The sequence below is a fragment of the Galleria mellonella genome, unplaced genomic scaffold, assembly GCF_026898425.1.
Source record: "Galleria mellonella isolate WM207_F2 unplaced genomic scaffold, CSIRO_AGI_GalMel_v1 utg139, whole genome shotgun sequence".
Classification (NCBI taxonomy): domain Eukaryota; kingdom Metazoa; phylum Arthropoda; class Insecta; order Lepidoptera; family Pyralidae; genus Galleria; species Galleria mellonella.
Window position 1 is genome coordinate 11088564 of NW_026441995.1, and position 21057 is coordinate 11109620.

At 31.7% G+C, this 21057-nt stretch overlaps 1 protein-coding gene across 4 annotated transcripts in view; it reads right to left on the reverse strand.

The window, feature by feature from the left end:
* LOC113511563 (extracellular serine/threonine protein CG31145) overlaps positions 1-21057 on the reverse strand; it is a 108776-nt gene that overhangs the window by 23588 nt on the left and 64131 nt on the right. For all 4 annotated transcript variants that reach the window (XM_026895220.3, XM_026895195.3, XM_052903312.1 and 1 more), the window contains exon 3: positions 12066-12404. In XM_026895220.3, coding sequence (XP_026751021.2) covers positions 12066-12274 — 209 coding nt within the window. In that variant the 5' untranslated portion in view covers positions 12275-12404. The remainder of the gene's footprint in view (positions 1-12065; positions 12405-21057) is intronic.

The window sequence follows — 21057 nt, forward strand, 5'->3', positions numbered from 1 at the left end:
TAATACTTAGGAATAACAATTCACCTCCTAATTGTATTAAGTAATCGTAAGACTTGACTTTATTGTATATATAATACTAATAAATGATATTACAGTCTCAAGTAGATAATACATCGAGTAGACTTAAATAATTAATTAAATAATAAGAAACATTTGAGATTTACACAATAAGTTAATAGCCCAAAATCTTCATTGTTTCCTGATAAATGTAAAACGAAAAGCTTAGTCTCGTTTCAATTAATCATTTCAAGTGTTCAGAATTACGTGGAAGCTATGTTTGCGTTTAACAATAATTATAATACCAATAGGAATGTTTAACTTGATTGCCTTTCAACAGTTGGCTAATTGCCTTATGAATAAATAATATTTTATTTCATATAATATATTTTTTACCTGCGACTTTTCCTGCAAGACGAATTATTTTGACTAACCGGGATAAAAGCTGATGTAAGTCCCAAATACAATTTGTTACCAATGATTACGAGAATTTATTGAGGTGTTAAGATGTCAAGAGATAACAAACAAATACACTCATATACTTTATATTTATACAATTTTTTTTATACAACTTAGAATGGCAAACTAGCTGACGGCCCACCTGATGGAAAGTGGTAACCGTCGCCTATAGACATGAGCAGTACCATGGACATAACAGAGTATACTGTTTTGCCCATGATATCCCGCATGGGTTGCCATTCCCGAGGACTCAGTTGTTATTCCTCTGTACCCTGTAAATTCATGCCATATCCCACCCTTCAAAGCGAAACACAGCCATGCAAACACAACTGCTTTACGGTTGAAACATGAATGGGACAGAGGTACCCAAGGAATTGACTTTTGTACAGAGTCTCCCTCTGGTACTGATATATTTTAATTCAGATACTGGTTATAATTTGATTGGTAATGTTTAAATGGTCAATAGGGTATGATTCGAAATTTAATTAACTATTATTATAAATTATTATGATTGATTACAAAACAATAGATATTGTAATAACATAATTTTTCATTATATAGTTTTTATAACGTCACTCTACCAGTTTTATTTTTATATGGGTCAATTAAATTATCGAGATAGAAGGGCAGAATTGAAAAAAAAAAAAATGTTACAAGCCTGAAACTTGGCATAGTTACTTATTAAGTTAAATTGACTTTGTAAAAAAAAGTTTGCCTCTGAACAAGGGTTTAAAGGACAGAATTCAGAGAATTTTTGATCAAATTAAAAAAATAGTTTTTGACAAAACAAACGATCATATGTTCGTTTTTTTTTTACTTTATTTATAAGTTCAGCTATAATGTATTCTTTAAACATTTTTAAATTTATTTATTGAATAATTCGCAAAATACACTTCTTTTTTCTTTGAAATCCCATAAAATACCCATTTGACCCCACTTTCGAGAGAGACTTTTTTTACAAAGTTATCGTAACGTAATGAATTAATGAAAAAACTATGTCAAATTATAAGTTTGCAGTGACTTTTTCTACTTTCGTTTTATTTTTCCTATTCTAATACTTAGGAATAACAATTCACCTCCTAATTGTATTAAGTAATCGTAAGACTTGACTTTATTGTATATATAATACTAATAAATGATATTACAGTCTCAAGTAGATAATACATCGAGTAGACTTAAATAATTAATTAAATAATAAGAAACATTTGAGATTTACACAATAAGTTAATAGCCCAAAATCTTCATTGTTTCCTGATAAATGTAAAACGAAAAGCTTAGTCTCGTTTCAATTAATCATTTCAAGTGTTCAGAATTACGTGGAAGCTATGTTTGCGTTTAACAATAATTATAATACCAATAGGAATGTTTAACTTGATTGCCTTTTAACAGTTGGCTAATTGCCTTATGAATAAATAATATTTTATTTCATATAATATATTTTTTACCTGCGACTTTTCCTGCAAGACGAATTATTTTGACTAACCGGGATAAAAGCTGATGTAAGTCCCAAATACAATTTGTTACCAATGATTACGAGAATTTATTGAGGTGTTAAGATGTCAAGAGATAACAAACAAATACACTCATATACTTTATATTTATACAATTTTTTTTATACAACTTAGAATGGCAAACTAGCTGACGGCCCACCTGATGGAAAGTGGTAACCGTCGCCCATAGACATGCGCAGTACCATGGACATAACAGAGTATACTGTTTTGCCCATGATACCCCACATGGGTTGCCATTCCTGAGGACTCAAGTGTTATTCCTCTGTATCCTATAAATTCACGCCATATCCCACCCTTCAAACCGAAACACAGCCATGCAAACACAACTGCTTCACGGTTGAAACACGAGTGGGACAGAGGTCCCCAAGCAATCGACTTTTGTACAAAGTCTCCCTCTGGTAATAATAATTAGTAAGGATTAAGGTAATTCTATAATTTTTATGAGAAAACATTTAAGACATGCAAAATATTATTATTTCCATTATGCGGAGCTCATATTACTGTTCATATGTATAAGTGATGAGTACTGCTTTTTATCAGATGGACCGTCAGCTTGTTTGTCATTCCAAATTGGATAAAAAATATATTCGACGTTCCAAAGGTTACACCAACTGTGGTCACGAGCTGACTGATGCAGCGATAATTTCCGTCTCTTAAGAACCATAAATTATATAACACGACGTTTATAATACCCAACATACAGTGATGGTAACCGTCAACCGCAGCGATTGTGGTCCATAGATACATTTATAATACGAGAGTTATCACTCGTGTGTTCCTTCTATCGTGAAGATTTTAAGTACCCAATAATTACATTGTCATATTTCACGCTTCAAAACGGAACACAGCAAAGATTTTTATAGATGATATAGAGATTCTACTATTTGAAAAAGGTTTAGAACATTCGAATAATATTGTAAACTATTTGTACAAATTAAGTGCAACTCTCGGCACTATTCGTCAAAATGAAGGACTCGTACGTGGGGTAGCGTACTCATTTAATTAATCGAAGATAAGCTGCATGTTTACTACTCAATTAATATATTAGTTTAGATTTATAACGTAAACTATGTAATTGACGCACGCCCCAAATTAAAGCAGCAACGTGCGCGCAAAATATGCGTTGTAAGACTGTATATTGTTCTCAGATACATAAGGTTATGTTCCAGTTTGCAAAAGTTAGTATAAACTCTGATATGAAATGTAAAATGAATATATCATTTATTCATAATTGTATTTGCATTGTAGGAGGTCTGTTAATTGGCAGTAGTAAAAAAGAAATATAAATGTTATTGTGTTCGGATACATCATAGTTTGAAAATATACGAATTTTATGTACAAAATTAAAATAGCCACGAGAAAGGAAGTGGTAATAGTTAGTGTGGTATTAAGCAATCTAAAAAAATCGCAACCATAAGTACCTTAATACTTCTATTGTCCATACTTTTTATTAGGAGTAGAATGCTCACATTGTTCAGTGACATACGACCTTCGCGTACACCATAAAGCATAGACTATACCGTATTACCTAACCCTCTCTCAGCAATATTTTAATAGGTTTTAACGGTAGAATTAAATAGATTTTTAAGCTTTTTTGAGATACCAAGATCAATTTCTATACTTTACCTTAATATATACAATTTATTACTCATTCTGTGATATTATTAAAGTTAATTCAAGACAATTTTTTAAATTATTTAAAAAAACTGAATCGTTATTGTTGAGCAGAAGGTAAACCATAATAAAAATATATTAATATTAATTTATATAATATATCTTATAATATTTTACAGATATACAATTTGCTTGTGGAGGCAATGGTTCTTGGATTAGCCATAAACAGTAAAGACCCTACCTAAACAAAACAATTTCCAAAATTATCGAGCACTAATTCAAGAATTTTATCACTTATTTAAATGTGTATTTATCATAATTATAACAAAAGATAAAAGCAATGGCGGTGCACCACACTTTTTTATTATGTTTAAAATTTAGTTATCGATAATAGATAATCGAAAACGAGTTTGTTGTTTGTTTGTTGGCGGTCCTTTTGACAGCTTAACGGCTAAATGAATAGTCATGAAATTTCGCCCACCCGTAGATGTTGTTTGGCAAAAACGGAGATAGGAAAGGTTATGCTTTATCCCGGTTTATGAATAATATGTTCCGGTCATACTGACATAGTCGTGGGTAGGTAGGAATATTAGTATAAACACTAATAATAATAATAATAAATGACGTATGTAGACATCATTGTAAGAGTCGGATACATCACTTAAGATGGAAAAAATAAGAAAACCAGAAAACAAACTAACATCTGGAATAATTCGAAGTGCCCAGATTTGTACCAATTTAAAACACATCATTTCTTAAATTGGTCTAAACATGCAATGTATTCCAAATGCAATGTATCTCATGATTCATATATGTTTCATATATGATCTATCTGTGGTTTATAGAAAACTTTTTAACATATAGAAACATTCATTATATTTCCCTCATCTCCGAAATGTATATTTTTATAGTTTAGCAACTTAATCGCTGAAGTAATTGCCATGAAATTTGACGTACATGTAACGTAATAGTAGAATGAAGAAATAGGCTTTTTATTTCAGTCAATCAAAATAACCCGGTCGCGTGGATCAAGTAGTGAGTAAAAAGTTGTAAGTACATAATTTCATAGATAGGTATGACGGCTGATAGAGATCAGTGAAAGAGGAAAACATACTGATTCTGATAAAGGCAAGGCAATGATAAAGTATATAATGAGATAGTTAGTATTATTTAAAAGGAAGTATTTGTATTATCAGTATTAATTAGTATCAAATGTACGTCGTTGTAAATACCATCAACTAATATACTTTGAATGTGTAGCTAAAGATTTATTATTATTAATTGAAAGTACAGTTGTAATGTTCACCGAAATAAGATAGAAGTCGCACTTGCTTGCACTTGAAAATACGAGGTCTGTCCGGAAAGTTCGTATAAAAGTGTTCTGGAATGCGAGAAAGAGGAGTGGGGAGGCCAGGTAAGCGCAGGACCCCTTCCTTATGTCCCTAACAATGCTTCAGTTCTGGTCTGACCGCCGTGCGGTGCGAACTGGCTTGTCACGCCATCTGTGAAGTTACCTCTTAACGAAACCCCGTCGGCATGGAGCCCGCTTCCGTTGAAGAGCAGCGCGTCGTAATCAAGTTTCTCTCGAAACTCGGCAAGAATGGCCGTGAAAGCAAAGAGTGGAAGACATCCGGGGAACCACGAACAAAAAAATCAAGAAAATCCCGCTCAAATGTCAAGACAATGTTGATTGTTTTTTTCGATGTTCGGGGGATTGTCCATCAAGAATTCGTCCCTCCAGGCCAGACAGTTGATGGAAAATTCTACGTCGATGTGCTCAGACGCCTCAAAGCTCGTGTGGCACGAGTTCGTCCAGAATTGGCGCGAGAGGGGCGTTGGATTCTTCACCACGACAATGCCCCTGCCCACACCTCTCTTGTTGTCCGTGAGTTTTTGAGTAAAAATTCCATTACGGTGACCGAACACCCCCCCTATTCGCCGGATTTGGCCCCGTGTGACTTCTTCTTGTTCCCAAAAACCAAATTGGTACTTCGGGGGCGGCATTTGGGGGACATAAATGAGATAAAAAAAGCTACGACGGGGCAGCTGAGAAACCTACAACCAGAGGACTTTCAAGGAGCCTTCTCACAGTGGAAACGGCGTTGGCACAAGTGCATTATGTCACAGGGGGAGTACTTTGAAGGGGATAAAATTGATTTACCTGAATAATTGTAAAATAAAATTTTTAAAAAACTTTTATACGTACTTTCCGGACAAACCTCGTATCCAAATATGAAAACTTTTGAATATGATTTTATAATAATTATTAAGTGATTAAATTTTTTCGAAATAAATAAAAAGCTAATGATTGTAATCGTTGTATATATACTACACTGTTAAGAATAATCAGCTGTTAACTGTCCACTGCTGAACATAGACCTCCCTCATAAGGGGGCGTTTTAACAGTAATTGCCCACGCTTGGCACGCCTGTTGGTAACCGCAGTTAGGCTTTAGTGATGTTTTAAGAGGGATGCTTCTACCAATTCCTTGACCAATAAGTTCTCTTAGTCAGGAAAGGAAAGGGTTGCCTTTTCTATGCCGGGCCCACTCGGCAAGGCGTATAACTCCACTATATGCAGAGTTAAATTGTAATCGTTAGTCTTACGTAAAATTAATAATCAACATAAACGATTCAGAATTAATGTTTTTTTTATAGCCACGTAAGTAGCAAATAAGCATACAGCCCATTTGATGATACACGGTCACTGTAGCCTATGGACGCTTGTAACACTAGGGTAGTCACGTGCGCGTCGCCGCCCCTGAATAAATCTTAAAACATCCTTTTTAAAGAACCTCATAATGTAATTTCAAGGTAAAGCTTCGACAGGGACCTTTTTCTACAGCTTGATCGTTGGCGAGAGAAAACTTGTCTAAAATCGCACTGTACGCGATGAAGGTAATGTAATGTAATTAATATCTCGTATTATACCTATATAAAATATAACTTCTTGTTTTTATTTTTAAACTAAAACTAGGCTTTAAATATTTACAACGTTTTACTTTATATTAAATTTATGAAACTGAGTATTATAAGTGGCAATAAAATTACGGCCTATATACTGTAATATTACCTTTCAAACAAAAGAAACCAAATATTAGAAACTAAACGATTAATAATTGACAATGTTTTAATTACAAACCTACTGTGTATGTACGTATGTACATTGTACATATTTTACATTTTATTATTATACGCATACATTTATAATGTACCTGTATATAGCTAAACAAATAAGTACATAGTTACATCTGTTCAGTAAAATTATACACATATTCAACTCTTTTTCTCAGTACGTACATACTTATGGAATAATTTATAATTTGAAATTATGAAAATATTAACAAAACAGATTCTGGAAATTATTATATATTTTTGTATTGTTTCTAGAAAACAAGGCGACTCATGGCTAATGTAAATAGGTACATATGACAATAGCAAATATTTATACATAGTTGTTTAAATTTTTGAGATAAAACAGAATAAGGAAGTTGAGAACCAGTCACGCGAATATTGTAGTGTATTTTTTAGTTGAAAGTATTTACTTTCACATGTTTCGAATTAACATAAGTAATCTTTACTGATGTGGTAAACTAACTGCATCCCGTGGGTTTATCTACGTAAATTAGAATAAAAAGTAGTTTCAAGTATAACTTTTACATGCAATTGTTAATCTTGTGCCTTTTTATATATCAATGTATAAATATGAAACTTTATAAAAGTGCTTAGATCCTAATCTGTTACTCAATCACATTTAAATTGCTAAAGAGATTTCAATAAAATTGGTACATAGATAGACTGAGGTGTGTAAATTTGGTACACAGTCTTTTTACTACATTTTATACACAGTAACGATTGTTTGTGCAAGTTATTAATTAATGAACTATGTTAATACTTGTACAAAAACTCAATGTAAAGAATGATTTTTAACCAAATTTAATTATCGATAATAATAAATGTGTAAAAAATATTAATTTACATGAATAAATGAATGTATTTTTTACTAAAGTAACTTTAAATTAATTAATTTTAAGGATATAATTATTGAAGTGATACCTCTATTGTATCTTACAAGACGAAAGAAGTGCAAACAAAAACCTCAATTCCTTGTACTGCATTGTAAGACACGTTAGTTTTGTACGTATGCTAGTACAAAATGCATTATATCATAAAATTATAATATTTATACACATAAAAACAGAAAATTGAAAACTTAAAACCAAATAAATAAATTGTAAACACATCATTATCCCGATAGCGAAGTGTAATTGGCTCTCAATATTAAAGAAAACGATATTTCCTAGAAAAAAAAGTACAAAATGTATGTTAACGGTACATACTCAGTGTAGTATTATTGTAGATATATTGATAAAAGCATAATGTGATAAAATTAAGCTTCATTTATGATTAGATAGAACTCTAATAACTAATATTGAAGAACCAAAATTATCTCTTGGTAATGTAAATATAGACTCCGAAAATATCACATCTGAAATAATTAAATATTTTACTATATAAAAATCAACAATTTTGATATAACAAACATGAGATCAAAATGAAAATAAACCTTCTCGATAGCAAATAGAATTGTAAAAAGAAATAATTCGTGTAAAGATACAGAAGTGTTTTTTTTTTTTCTATGGGTGAAAATGGTATGGTAACCCCGCCTGCGCTAACGGGATACGCTGGCGAAGCACCAGTGAAGGGTGATAGATGAGAATAAAAACAGGCCAGTTAGGCCATCATGATGAATTCATCAGGAATTAACCATGATAGTTTCCAGGGGGAACCGCGAGGAGGTCGACCTGGTTGGGTATATTGCTAGCAATTGGATTCTCAGTCTCCATTACTAACAATCCCTTTCCCCCCTGATACAGAAGTATTAAAATTCTCCTTTTTTGTAAATCACTTAAAAATTAATTGTTAATTAAATAACCTATTTTTATATATCTTTATTTCTAGTGCTTTGTACTATGCGAATAAAAAAAAGCACGAAAGCCCTGTTAAAGCGAACTATGTAAAAAATAGCCACTTTCATTATTTATAAGATTCTAACGATGTCCTATATATACATCCAAATCTGTAAATCTGTTAAGGCAATAAATATACAAGTTATGATGAAATAAAAAAAATCATACATGAACACTGAGAACACTACACTCCCTATAATAAATATTTTACGCACATTTTTAAAGTCACTGTCAGAGTATTTGTTTTATTCTTAGCAACTGTACCGGTTTTACTATATTTATATGTCTTAAGGTAAACCAAATATTACAATCGTTTGCCTTATCTGTCCTGTTTGGAGGTCCGTTGTTATTTGTAATCTTTTTTTTATATTTTAACCTATTTTGGTGATGCGGAGACAAAGTCGACTGTATATCTTTACGTCATTTACGTGTCTCAGACTTTCATCTATCAAAGTCTAAAGAAACAAGAAGAATTCTCAATTGACTTGTATTTTTCGTGCATATTTTCACTAATTCTAAACCTATTCAGTACTGTATCAGTACAATAGTTATATATTTTAAAATATACCTACTTATTGACATAGAAACTCGAAATCTGAATACAGAGACCTTAAATCTGTGAGTGATTATAAAACAACAGTATATTTATTTCGTTATAAAATAACAGAATAGTGAGATTTCTCATCATTATATTAGCCGTTAATTGTCCACTGCTGTACATAGGCCTCTCCCTTGGAAGGTTTTGCCAGTAGTTGCCACGCTTTATAGGCGGGTTGACAACCGTAGTTAGCTTTTGGTAATGCTTTAAGAGAGATGCTGCTGTTCATTCCTCGTCTATTAAATTCCCTTACTCACGTCTTTTGATACCCGCAGGAAAGGAAGGGATGCCCCCATTCTATGCCGAGACCACACGACTAATAATCATATTATTTAATTATGAAACTAAGTTAAACCACTTTATTTCCATTCAGCCCCTTAATCCACTAATAAAATGTTAGTTAAAGTGTTATTATTATATATTCTCAGTCTCTGTTTTCATAGGACTCTCCTATACAGAACATCACTTAAGTTTGTTAGGTATTTTTTTAACTAACCACTGAGATACAGACTCAGCCTAGTTCGGTGGCTAGTAGATGTAACTAGGTGTAATTTGTTATTCAATAAAGACTATTATTATTATTATTTACCGTCACTGAAAAATTTTTAGAATCAATTTAAAATTGACAAATAAACTTTTGATAGCTATCGAACAAGATCAAAGACGAAACTTCATTCTTTTCATCAACAAACTACAAGGTCACATTAAAATATAACACTACATGCTGGACTGATACTTATAAAGTTCTCTGTTAAAACATCAACGTGCTATACGAATTATTTACATATTTTTTACCTAAACTATTCTGGAATAGTTTGGCCCTGAGAATTAATGGATAAACATTAGTTTTACAAAATATGTAGGTAATACATATCATGTTATAGGACCGAGCAAACTACGTTATCAGGCAAGACACTGTCAATGTAGCAAACACAGATAACGGGATTGATAATAGCAGACAGTATATTCTTAATAAATAAATCATAAAATGAGAATTTGTATAGTAAACTATTCTAGAAATTAACTACGGCTATACTCGTATCTATTTGCTAGAATATTGGGTAATCTTTACTGCAAACTGATTAAAGAACTTTTTGTTAATCGATTTAATAAAGGTGGGAGTTTACAATTTACGAGTAACTGTATTTTTTGTATTGGCAATATTTACATTAACTGTTTTTGATGAAAAACCATAATTTAATGAAAATATTTTCTCTATTGATGGCGGTTAAATATAAATTCGACAAGATTTCACTGTATTTATTTTTAGAAAAAATTTAGTTTTATTTATACTATTAAATAACGTTTCGATCACATCTTCGTCACTCCAGTCGTTTATTTTTTGTAAATTATTAAGATAGAACTGTAACGAGTTTAAACATATTTTGAGTTAATTAGTAAAGCGAATTAGTCATCACTGGCCATTAAGACATTAGGTAACATTAGCGCATCTTACAAGAAACAAGCTTGAATCCCAGTTTTGCTAATTTTAAGTCATATAAGTTTTTCTTGTTGTAGTTGTTACTATGTACTTATATTATCATGGCCGTAGTCAGAATTATTTTAAAGAGGTGCATCTGCATCAACACACTACACTATCTTACTAATTTAATATAATTTTTACTAGACAATGTTTATACATGGAAGATAATTAAAATAATTTATATTAAAATTCTTAATAAAATTAAAGAAAAGAAAATAAATAAGCAACGAAAACAATATTAACTAAAAAAAACTAATCAACCTAACTTACTAAACAACCTGTATATAAATTTTAAAACACACACAAATCTTTCTTGATAACAAAATTCCATAACTATACACTTACACAATCATAACCAATGGGTTTTGTCCAAAGAGAGTACCTATCTATGTAGTTTATTTAAAAATATTGACATGATGGTGAGCAATAATATTTTTATATGATATACACTCAACTATTCAGAAATACCTTTAATTAATGGTATTCTGTAACATATTTGTACCTATTGGCGAAGAGGAAGCATATAGAAAAACTTGTACATAAATTAAATATGTATGTATACTGTAAGAATATTGTTTTATAAGTATATATACAATAAACATAGATTATATAAGTCAAAATGATAATTTTTAGAAATTTTGTCTGTCTGTTTGTTTGTTCCGGCATCATACAAAATCTACAGCACCAAATTGAATACGGATTTCACCGTTGTATTCCTAAAGGTCTAACTTAAAATCAACGTTTCATTTATATACGCCATTTACAAATGGTCATTAGTTTTCTTATTTCACTCTTGTACTCCTAAAGTAGAAGGCAAAAAACTAATAAATGAATGAAATATAAATTATAGATGTATGTTTGTTTAACATATTCAGATTGAATCTAGGCGTCTTAAATTTTTATTTAAACAGTAACTTAAAAAAAAAAATAATTTCTTTTATGTATTTTCTTTCCTGACAGGGTAGTCCTAGTACACCCCTTTGCATCCTGCTGCCGTCGCGCATGTAGTAGTTAAATATTGAAATAGATACTTTCTAAATTGAATCAGTTTAGTATTTTTATAAAGGAAAAACATAACAACTCCAGTGGTATTTATTAATTTTAGGAATTTGACATTACCGATAGGATTGTTAAAAAATTACTAATATGTCCTGTTTCTTAACACAATAGGCCATGTTTATATCGCTGTCAATAGGTTAACACGTTTTAGATAAGATCTTTTAAGAAACAAATAGGTACGTAAAACAGATAAGACTTGATAAGTCAAGGATTCATTCATTTTAAGACAGTAAAAACATAATAAACAATCACGGCATTTTTAAAATGAAAACATATAAAATAAAATACATACCCTGTATTTAAACCAATAAGCGACCTCCACTATATTATACACAAATAAAAAAAAAAACACTCAACCGGAAACACAACACCAACCTTTTTTGTAGGAATCTCTTCCGAAACTCAATATAGGCTGATCGTCCTTTATCCGTGTCGTCTCCGATGCGGACGCGTCCGTGTAACGGCACTCTGTGTCCAGATATCCCATAATCCATTTGAATGTCCACGACAAGCATGAGGGTGAAAAAGACGAGGAGTGCGCTAATTGCGAGCGCTAGGCGCTCTTTTAGCTTCATATTGAGCATGGTGCGCGCGGTCTGACGGCGCGGCGGTATCGCACTGCGCGCATGTTCCTCGGGCGTCGGCGAGCGCTTACAGCGGCGCGCACACGCCGCGCTGCGTTGACGCCACCGCGTACGCGCCCACCCGCTGAAACTGAAACAAACGCTCCAGTTAGGGTGAAATTTCACATCAAGCATTTAATTTTTTTTAAAGGAAAACAAATGAAACGATACTTGGTAATGCGCTATTAGTATGCGCTGGGAAGACATCACTGAGAGTTGTTAAGTTAAAGTGTGGTAAGTAGCCCATCATGATTAAAGAACCATGTGGAGGTCAAACTGACACCCTGTCAGTTTGGCTTCCACGTATTACAGCTATTGCTAACGACGAGGCCGTTAGATCCTATTACTAACACTCCCTTTCCCCTTACGAGAGAAAGGTTAGATGTTTTAATACGGTTTCGTTGATATAAAAGCACTTCTGTCTCACTTGAGGTTCTACCACCAAGTACTTGTACTAGCATTGCTGTACGGCAATTAAAAAGGTGAAATATGGTAATGAAATTATATAGGTAGAGGCATAATAACACGTTATCACACAGAAATGATACTGCATAAGGGCAGCGGCAGCATAGGCATAGTAGTACACGGGCTACGGGCGAAAGTAACTCTTCTATCATTATCATTGCGAGCTTATTTGCCAAGTCGTACAAAAATACAAACCCCACTAAAGTCGGCTTGTTACCATAGTAAAACAGTGATTAATGAAATGGAAACATTTTATAAAATAATAGTAAAATTGTGTTTACTCCATAACCTATGTGTTACAAACTCATCACGTGGGTTATGAGATTTATTCCGCAATAGCAAAATACATATGTATGTAAGATGGAAATATTAATGAATTGATTATTTTCAATACAATTTCAGAATTGTGTTCGATTTTTTACTTGGATTGAAATATATAAAAAAAAATTCAGTAAGTCGAGTAATTTAGTAATGCATCACATGACCGACCCATAAACACTAGCTACCATTGCCAGCACGGGTCTTTTCCAACTATAGAAAAATATTAGTAACTAGTGTATGGTACTTTATTCCATTAGTTTTTTTATGATATAAAAAGGAGTTATGACACAAATTGTTTTTCTTTCACATACAGAAAAAAAATATTATAAAATTTTTTGTCCAATGGTGACATCAACAAAAAATTTAATTATTAATTCTCTTTATGTCTCTAATTTTGTTGCAAATTATATACACGTATTTGCATATTTGGGAAATAGTAATAAAATATAACGTAATAATAAGTACATACATATAAATCAATCAATCAGTACATGGTAGATACATAAGAAAAACTATTATAGAGGGGCTTTATGAACGCAATAGAACCCAAAACAATGGTTTTAGAATTTTGGTTTGTTTGTTTGTACTTTTGTGCACGCTAATCTCAGAAACGGCTTAACCGATCTGAATGCAATTTTTACTAAAGCGTTGCAGTTTGCTCCATTTAATACTGTTTGTTTTATTTCAATCAGTTCATAAATAAAAAAGTTATATCGATCTAAAAAAATATATATAAAATGTTATAAAATAACCAATCAGTTAAATTGGCTGAAATTTTTATGAAGGTATATTAGGTACGTAATTATCATTTAAGTAATTCAGTGGGGAGTGAGTGATTGCTTAGAAGACCTAGCGCTAATGCAAGTTAAGCAAATCTGACGTGGTTCCAACTAGGATAAGTGACCACAATCCGTACTATATGGGATGGACGCTACTTTTTATCGCGGTCAGTAAATATGTCTAGGCCACGCAGACGAAGTCGCGGTCGAAAGCTAGTATTATTATATAAATATATTATTTATATGTAGTTTTATTAAGTTATTTAATATACATATAACAAATATATATTTAGTACTACGACGACGACATAGAACTATTTCACGAGGCTGTCACCTTCTGATATCAAAAGTTTATTGGCCGTCGTTGCACACGAAAGCCTCTGACTTGGCTTGTCGTATCTTATATTATTTACGTACCCTCAGAAGCACGAAACAAGTGACAATCTTTTGTATATGATCGAAACATGAATTTGAAAATTCGGACGTTTAGGCTGCGAGTCGATCTTGGAATTATTGACCACAGTCAAGTGTTGTCCGATCGTGATAAGCTTTTATTTAACGTGCAATATATGTCAGTTACTTCGTTAAAGTCAAATTTTGTAAGCTAATTAGAACCACTTCTTGACATTTAACTGTACAGACATTTTTATTGCATCTTTAATTCTGGTGACAATACAATACGCAGTACTCAGCACTTATATAATAAATGAGAAAATTCATTTGTTTGTTTGTTTGGTCCCTTATTGCGTCTAACGGCTTAATTATTTCTATAAAAATTGCTATACATGTACTGTATAGGATGGAGAAAAATATAGGCTAATTTTAATCCCGGTCATTAAACATATCCTGGTCGTGCGGACGAAGTCGCAGGTAAAAGCCTGTGTTGTAGTATTTTACAAAATGGCCGCCATCGTAAAATGGTGGATTACGTTATAAAAACTTGGTTAAAAATATTTTTAAAGAGTCTAGTTTGATATAATAGGCATAATTATTCGAACAACTCGCTCATGAATTCTTTTATATACATTTTCGTTTCTTTGAAATTTTCTCTCAGATAATAATATTATATACAATTTGGTTGTCGTCATTTGATCGCGATCAATAGTATTGATAAATTTAAAAGAATATAAAGTACGAATTATTCTTTTGCTTATTACACATAAGAACTTACACCTATGTAAACAGAAGTCACTATTCCGTATATTAAGGGTACTTAGTAAGTATGGCAATTTGATGTTTACACTAACAATTAATTGTATGTAGGTTTAGTAGTTATGTTCATTAAACATTTTAAAAGAATAATATTTTAATATTTATGCTTAATACAGAAACTAAACGACAATTTGGTAACCTTGGTGATGTGGCGATATGACACGTACTTGCCTACTCGCATTACAATTATTGGTGGTTCGATTTACGTACAATACAAAAAATGTTTGTTTGGCTGAGTATAATTTATTCTATATGTCATAGAACTCCTATTTACAAAATGTATTTAAGCATATCTCTTAAGTATCTCGCCGGATCAGCGATTAATGCTCTACAAATCGCAAATTCGGCCCTACATTGAGTATTGCTGTAACTTATGGGCCGGAGCACCTAAATACCAGCTTGAACCTTTCGACTCGTTGCAACGACGAGCTATGAGAATTGTCGATGATCCCAGGCTCACAAGCGGTATCGAACCCTTAAGTCTTAAGAGAGATTTTGCCTCATTCTGCGTGTTCTACCGTCTGTATACCTGAGTCCTCAAGAATGGCAACGCATGGGGGGTACTATAGGCGAAACAGTATACTCTGTTATGTCTATAGTATTGCTCATGTCTATAGACGACGGTTACCACTTTCCATCAGGTGGGCCGTCAGCTTGTTTGCCATTCTAAGTTGTATAAAAAAAATCGTACGGCTCACCATCGACAGGGAGTTCATCCTCATGTCCTACAGCCTCAATGGTCCCGTTCTTCAAGGTCGGCAACGCACGCGTAATACCTCTGGTATTGCAGGTGTTCATAGGCTACGATAACCACTTACCATCGGGTGGGCCGTATGCTTGTTTGCCATCTCAGTGGTATAAAAAAAAAGTACTGTTGTCAAGTGTCCAGAGATGATTATTATTATATTTTTATCTGTTCTTAAAAATGACAAAAAACATTCTTGACAGTACAATGTTATGTTAATATCAAATATAATGAAATACAAGATAATGAAAGAACAGTAAGCACAAAGGTCTAGAACAAAAAAAAAGAGTTAGAACATAGAACCAGGTTTAGGTAAAGTCGTTACCTGAAAGAACAATGCACGAACAATATAGTAAATAGTGCACGAATACAGTTAAACAACAAAATACTCTTGAATAAAAGAATACTTTAGAATCTTAAGAGCATTTTAAAAGTATTCTAAGAAAGTAAAAGTATTATATTTTCACTAAACAAAATTGAAGGTATAGGGAAGAATGAGAATTTATTTCCTGAGTTCAACTACACCTTCGCCTAGTATAGAATAATATATTATCTGCGCCTTCGTATAACAACTCATTCCAATTTCAAACATAGATGGACTGAATACAAAAACTAATTTTCAATTAATTAGTAGGCACAGCTGATTTCTTTTATAAATGTATTTATCAATTGCGTTCTATAATATTGAAAAACAATTCGTCATCAAATTAACTTGTATACTTATTATATTTGTTACTAAAGTCAACATTATTAATATTGTTTTGCAATACCCTTGTTTTTGCAGGCGTCATATTCTACTTCGACATAGAATATTTTAGTAATACGACACCGTATACGTACGACAAATCAAGAAATGCATATTCGATGACATTTCAAACCTATTCTTGCGAAAGATTACAACAAAATATTAGTATGATGAAATATGATGCACTGTGTAAATTTTTTATGCAACTTGAAATGCTAAACTTGATTCTTACTTTTAATCAGGTCAATGATAATTGTCGTATAAAACATAAAAAGCACCATGGATATTACAAGATCCAATATGATGTTCATAATACGCCTTATGTTTTATTTTTAATATTTTTTCCGTTCTTTAGGACTAAGATCTAACAACAACGAGGAATTCTAAACCACTCATATTATAGAGCGCGTCCAGTCAGCTGATTGATTGTAGAAATATGTATAGGTAGATTAGAAATAAGTCAGTGGTAAGACCTAATTATGTAATAGAGAAAGAGACAAGGGATTGGTAGTAATGGGAATTAGAAAATGGCAATCCCATTGCTGATAATACACCCTATCAGGTCGACCTCCACGCGATTCCCCCTGGAAAACCATTGTGACTGATTTATTGTTGAAATAATTACGATGGGCTAAATGACCTGCTTCACTTATCATCCCTCACTGGTGCCCCGCCAGTATATACCGATAGCGTAGGCGGGATACTCTGTTCCATTATAATCCATTTAAAAATTAATGTAAGAAAACCTATTATTTCAGAGTATAAATATGGCGTCCATAAATGATGACGATGAGTAGGCACGGTGTCCATAAAGCGTAGTAATTGCTAATAAAATAATATAATTATGGCTTATTATTATATGGTTCTTTCGTTATATTTATTTTAATACTCGTAACCCACCGTGGCTTCTCACAGGTAACAGAGCATGTAATACTTATATCTTTTGCATCAGTTTGTTGCGTCGTACATGGATTCGATTTAAATGTAACATATTACGTCTTGAAGTATTTTATTTCCTATAAATACCGTATCCTTTTAGATAACTTTTGTAAATACCATAATAGGTTTGGTAATCTATCCTTTAAAGATAGACATATGTCATCGCGGACTTTTATGTAGACCTATAAAAGAGAAATAATCTCACCCATACGTTTTTTTTTTATACAATTTAAAATGGCAAACGCTGTTTTGTTCAAACGAATTAAATAACAAAATGAATTATATTATAACTGCATATCCATAAAGACTTTAATGCCATCATATCTTGTGTAAACGTTAAATTATACTTATTAATCATAATAACATATGTGGCTGTTACATAAACTACATATTTTTATGTAAATACCTACATACTTATATTTTTATTTCAATAAAAATATACAAATAACTTATCAAAGAAACACGTTATGTTTCATTTAGTTTTTTTAGTTAGTTTTTTTTTTATCAATTAAATACATGTTTATATTTATCCAATATTTCAATATAAATGGATAAATTATATTTATATTTCTTTAAACTACTAGTTGTATTCCGTGACTTTACTCCTGATAATTATTATATTATAATATTTACGCTATGTGTTGATTTAGGATACTGTTAGAGTACTACATTTTAATTAAAACTACTCAATAATTTAAACTTTATTGAGTAATAAACATCCAAACATTCGTATTTATAATATATGAATAGGATGTAACGGTTTTTAAGGTAGAGTTAGTAGATACCAACTAGGGGGGGGGGGGAAGGGATTGTTAGTAATCCGAACTATCAGTCTAGCAATATATCTTGTCAGGTCGATCTCTACATGGTCCCCCCTGGAAACCATCAAACTGAATTCCAGGTGTATTCATCATAATGGGCTAACTGACCTGTCCTTACATTCTCACCTATCATCGCTCATTGGTGTCCTGCCAGCGAATACCGTAAGCGCAGGCGGGTTATCATTTCATTATCAACCATTAAAAAAAAGTAGATAGCAATTTGGTTTAATAATCATTTTCATAAACCATGACATCTACGAGAAAACAAACTAAAAAAAAATTTTTTTGAGTAACCAATGTCATATAATAAATAATAATAAATAATTTTTATTCAAGTAAACAATAAAAATAATTTTTAAATAGTCTTCTTTTATAAAACTACTGCCTATGTGATCAATGTAAACATAATTTCTTATTACTGATATATTTCTAATATTAAGTTTATCAGAAAAATATCGGAGATAAGAATTGTGCATAGGTAATTATACAAAAATTAAAATAATTTATAAGACATATTGTGAATAAATACATTATGTACGATAGGTAGGTATATCTACGTCATGCCTGTCTTCCATTAGAAGATAAAAACAATGTAAAGTCAAACGAGCAATGTGTGTACTTTGGTTTAAATAAAATGAATATATGAGTTTATTACTCGTTTATTATTACAGTTATAGATTAGAATACCAGTTTGTTGCTAACTATGTACATATAACAGTAAACATTGCTTTGGACACTGCATCAGTAGCAACTGTTATGAATTTGGCAATACAATTAATAAAAAGTAAACAAAATTAAACGGTGACGACGAAGAAGATAAATCTGTGTAGTGATAATGGAATTATTAAAAGCCATTATTATTTTAACATACTGTACGTGAATTTACTGGGTACAGAGGAATAACATCTGAGTCCTCAGGAATGGCAACGCATGGGGGTATCATGGGCGAAACAGTATACTCTGTTATGTCCATAGTACTGCTCATGCCTATAGGCGACGGTTACCACTTTCCATCAGGTGGGCTGACAGCTTGTTTGCCATTCTAAGCTGTATAAAAAAAAAGATGTCAAAATTAACTGACACTACACATGTTGCATCGCAGTTCATAGGTTATTTTATACTTGTTACTTAATCACACACTAATCACTAAATCAGTTATATTAATACAATGTTCTAGTGGCCAAGATAACGTATGGAAATAAACTGGTATCTATGAGAAACGCGTGTAACATAATTGTTGATTACTGATATAAGTATTTTTAAAATCGATTGATCTATCGATAGAATCTGTTAGAAAGCATTTAAATTTATCAATTATAATATGGTAATCAATAATTATTACATACTACTGGAAGTATACGTATTTACAGTCGTATTTAATAATAGGTTCCACATGTCATAAAATAAATCATAAAGTAAGATCTAAATATTGCAGCCACAAAATTGCTAGTTATATATGTTGAGTAAATTACTATTGAGATAACTATACTCATATTGTTTAACCTATTCGATAAATAAATCACAAATCTCATTTATTATGATATATTATAAAGTGGACAGATTTAATTTTCTGTATATTTGTTTGTTTGTAATTAATAACTCAAAGACTTCTCAACCGATTTGAAAAATTCTTTCACCTATAAAAAGCTAAATTATCAGTGACTAATACGAACTATATTCTGTAATATTTTCAATTAGAGATAACTATGAAAATTAGGATAATGTAACCCAAATTCATTATTGTGAATATATTGGGAAACTGTAAATCTCATTCAGTATTTGATGAAATAAATAAATACTAATTTATGTTCTATCTACCCGTGCAAATCCTGGATGAATAGCTAGCAATATATAATACAAATAATCATTGTAATAAATATTTAATAATATAAGTCAAGAGACTTAAATGCTACGAGATACTTGGTAATAAGTCCGTCCCCGTGATCTTAAAACTAACGATAAGTGGAGAAAAGGAAGACATAATCTATCTATACCTATGTATGATAATGTATACTATTTGTGGTATCTACCACGGTGGCTATTAAATAACTTAATATCTTTTTAATACACTTAAGATCAGGTACATGAAACTAAAATAATTTCTAAATTACTGATGACGATTTTCAACGCTAATGTGTTATTTGATTGATAGGTACGAATGTATATGTATATAATTATTGTACTACATAATTATATAGGTAATAGTTCTAAAAGATTAAACCGTTGATGAATATAGTAGGTATTATTTTACGATCACATTTTAAAGACATACGTAATTGCCGTGGTAATAGCAATAGTTATACAATATTAATCAGAGTGCTGTGCGACCTATTTTCAGTTTTGCTCGTTACGGAAGACTCTAGAAATGTATTTACATGTACTATAACTACTGTGCTTTGTTTAATATCAATACTTATATTATTTGTATTACTAATCGTTTGATCGACTAGCAACTACAATGTTGTAAGATATTGTTCGGTTGTTTGGTTTCAATATAGCTGTTCAATATAGCGTACTAGCTATTTCCCGTCACTTTATTCTCGAGTACTAGTACCTATATGAAGTTTCCTATGTGTTAAGATGTATCCTAACTATGTACTAAATATTAATTCAGATTCCTTCAGCCATATGAGTGTGATTAAATAACAAACATACAAATACCTAAACATCTTTACAAATTTTCATACATCATACATACATATCTGTCACGCCCGTCT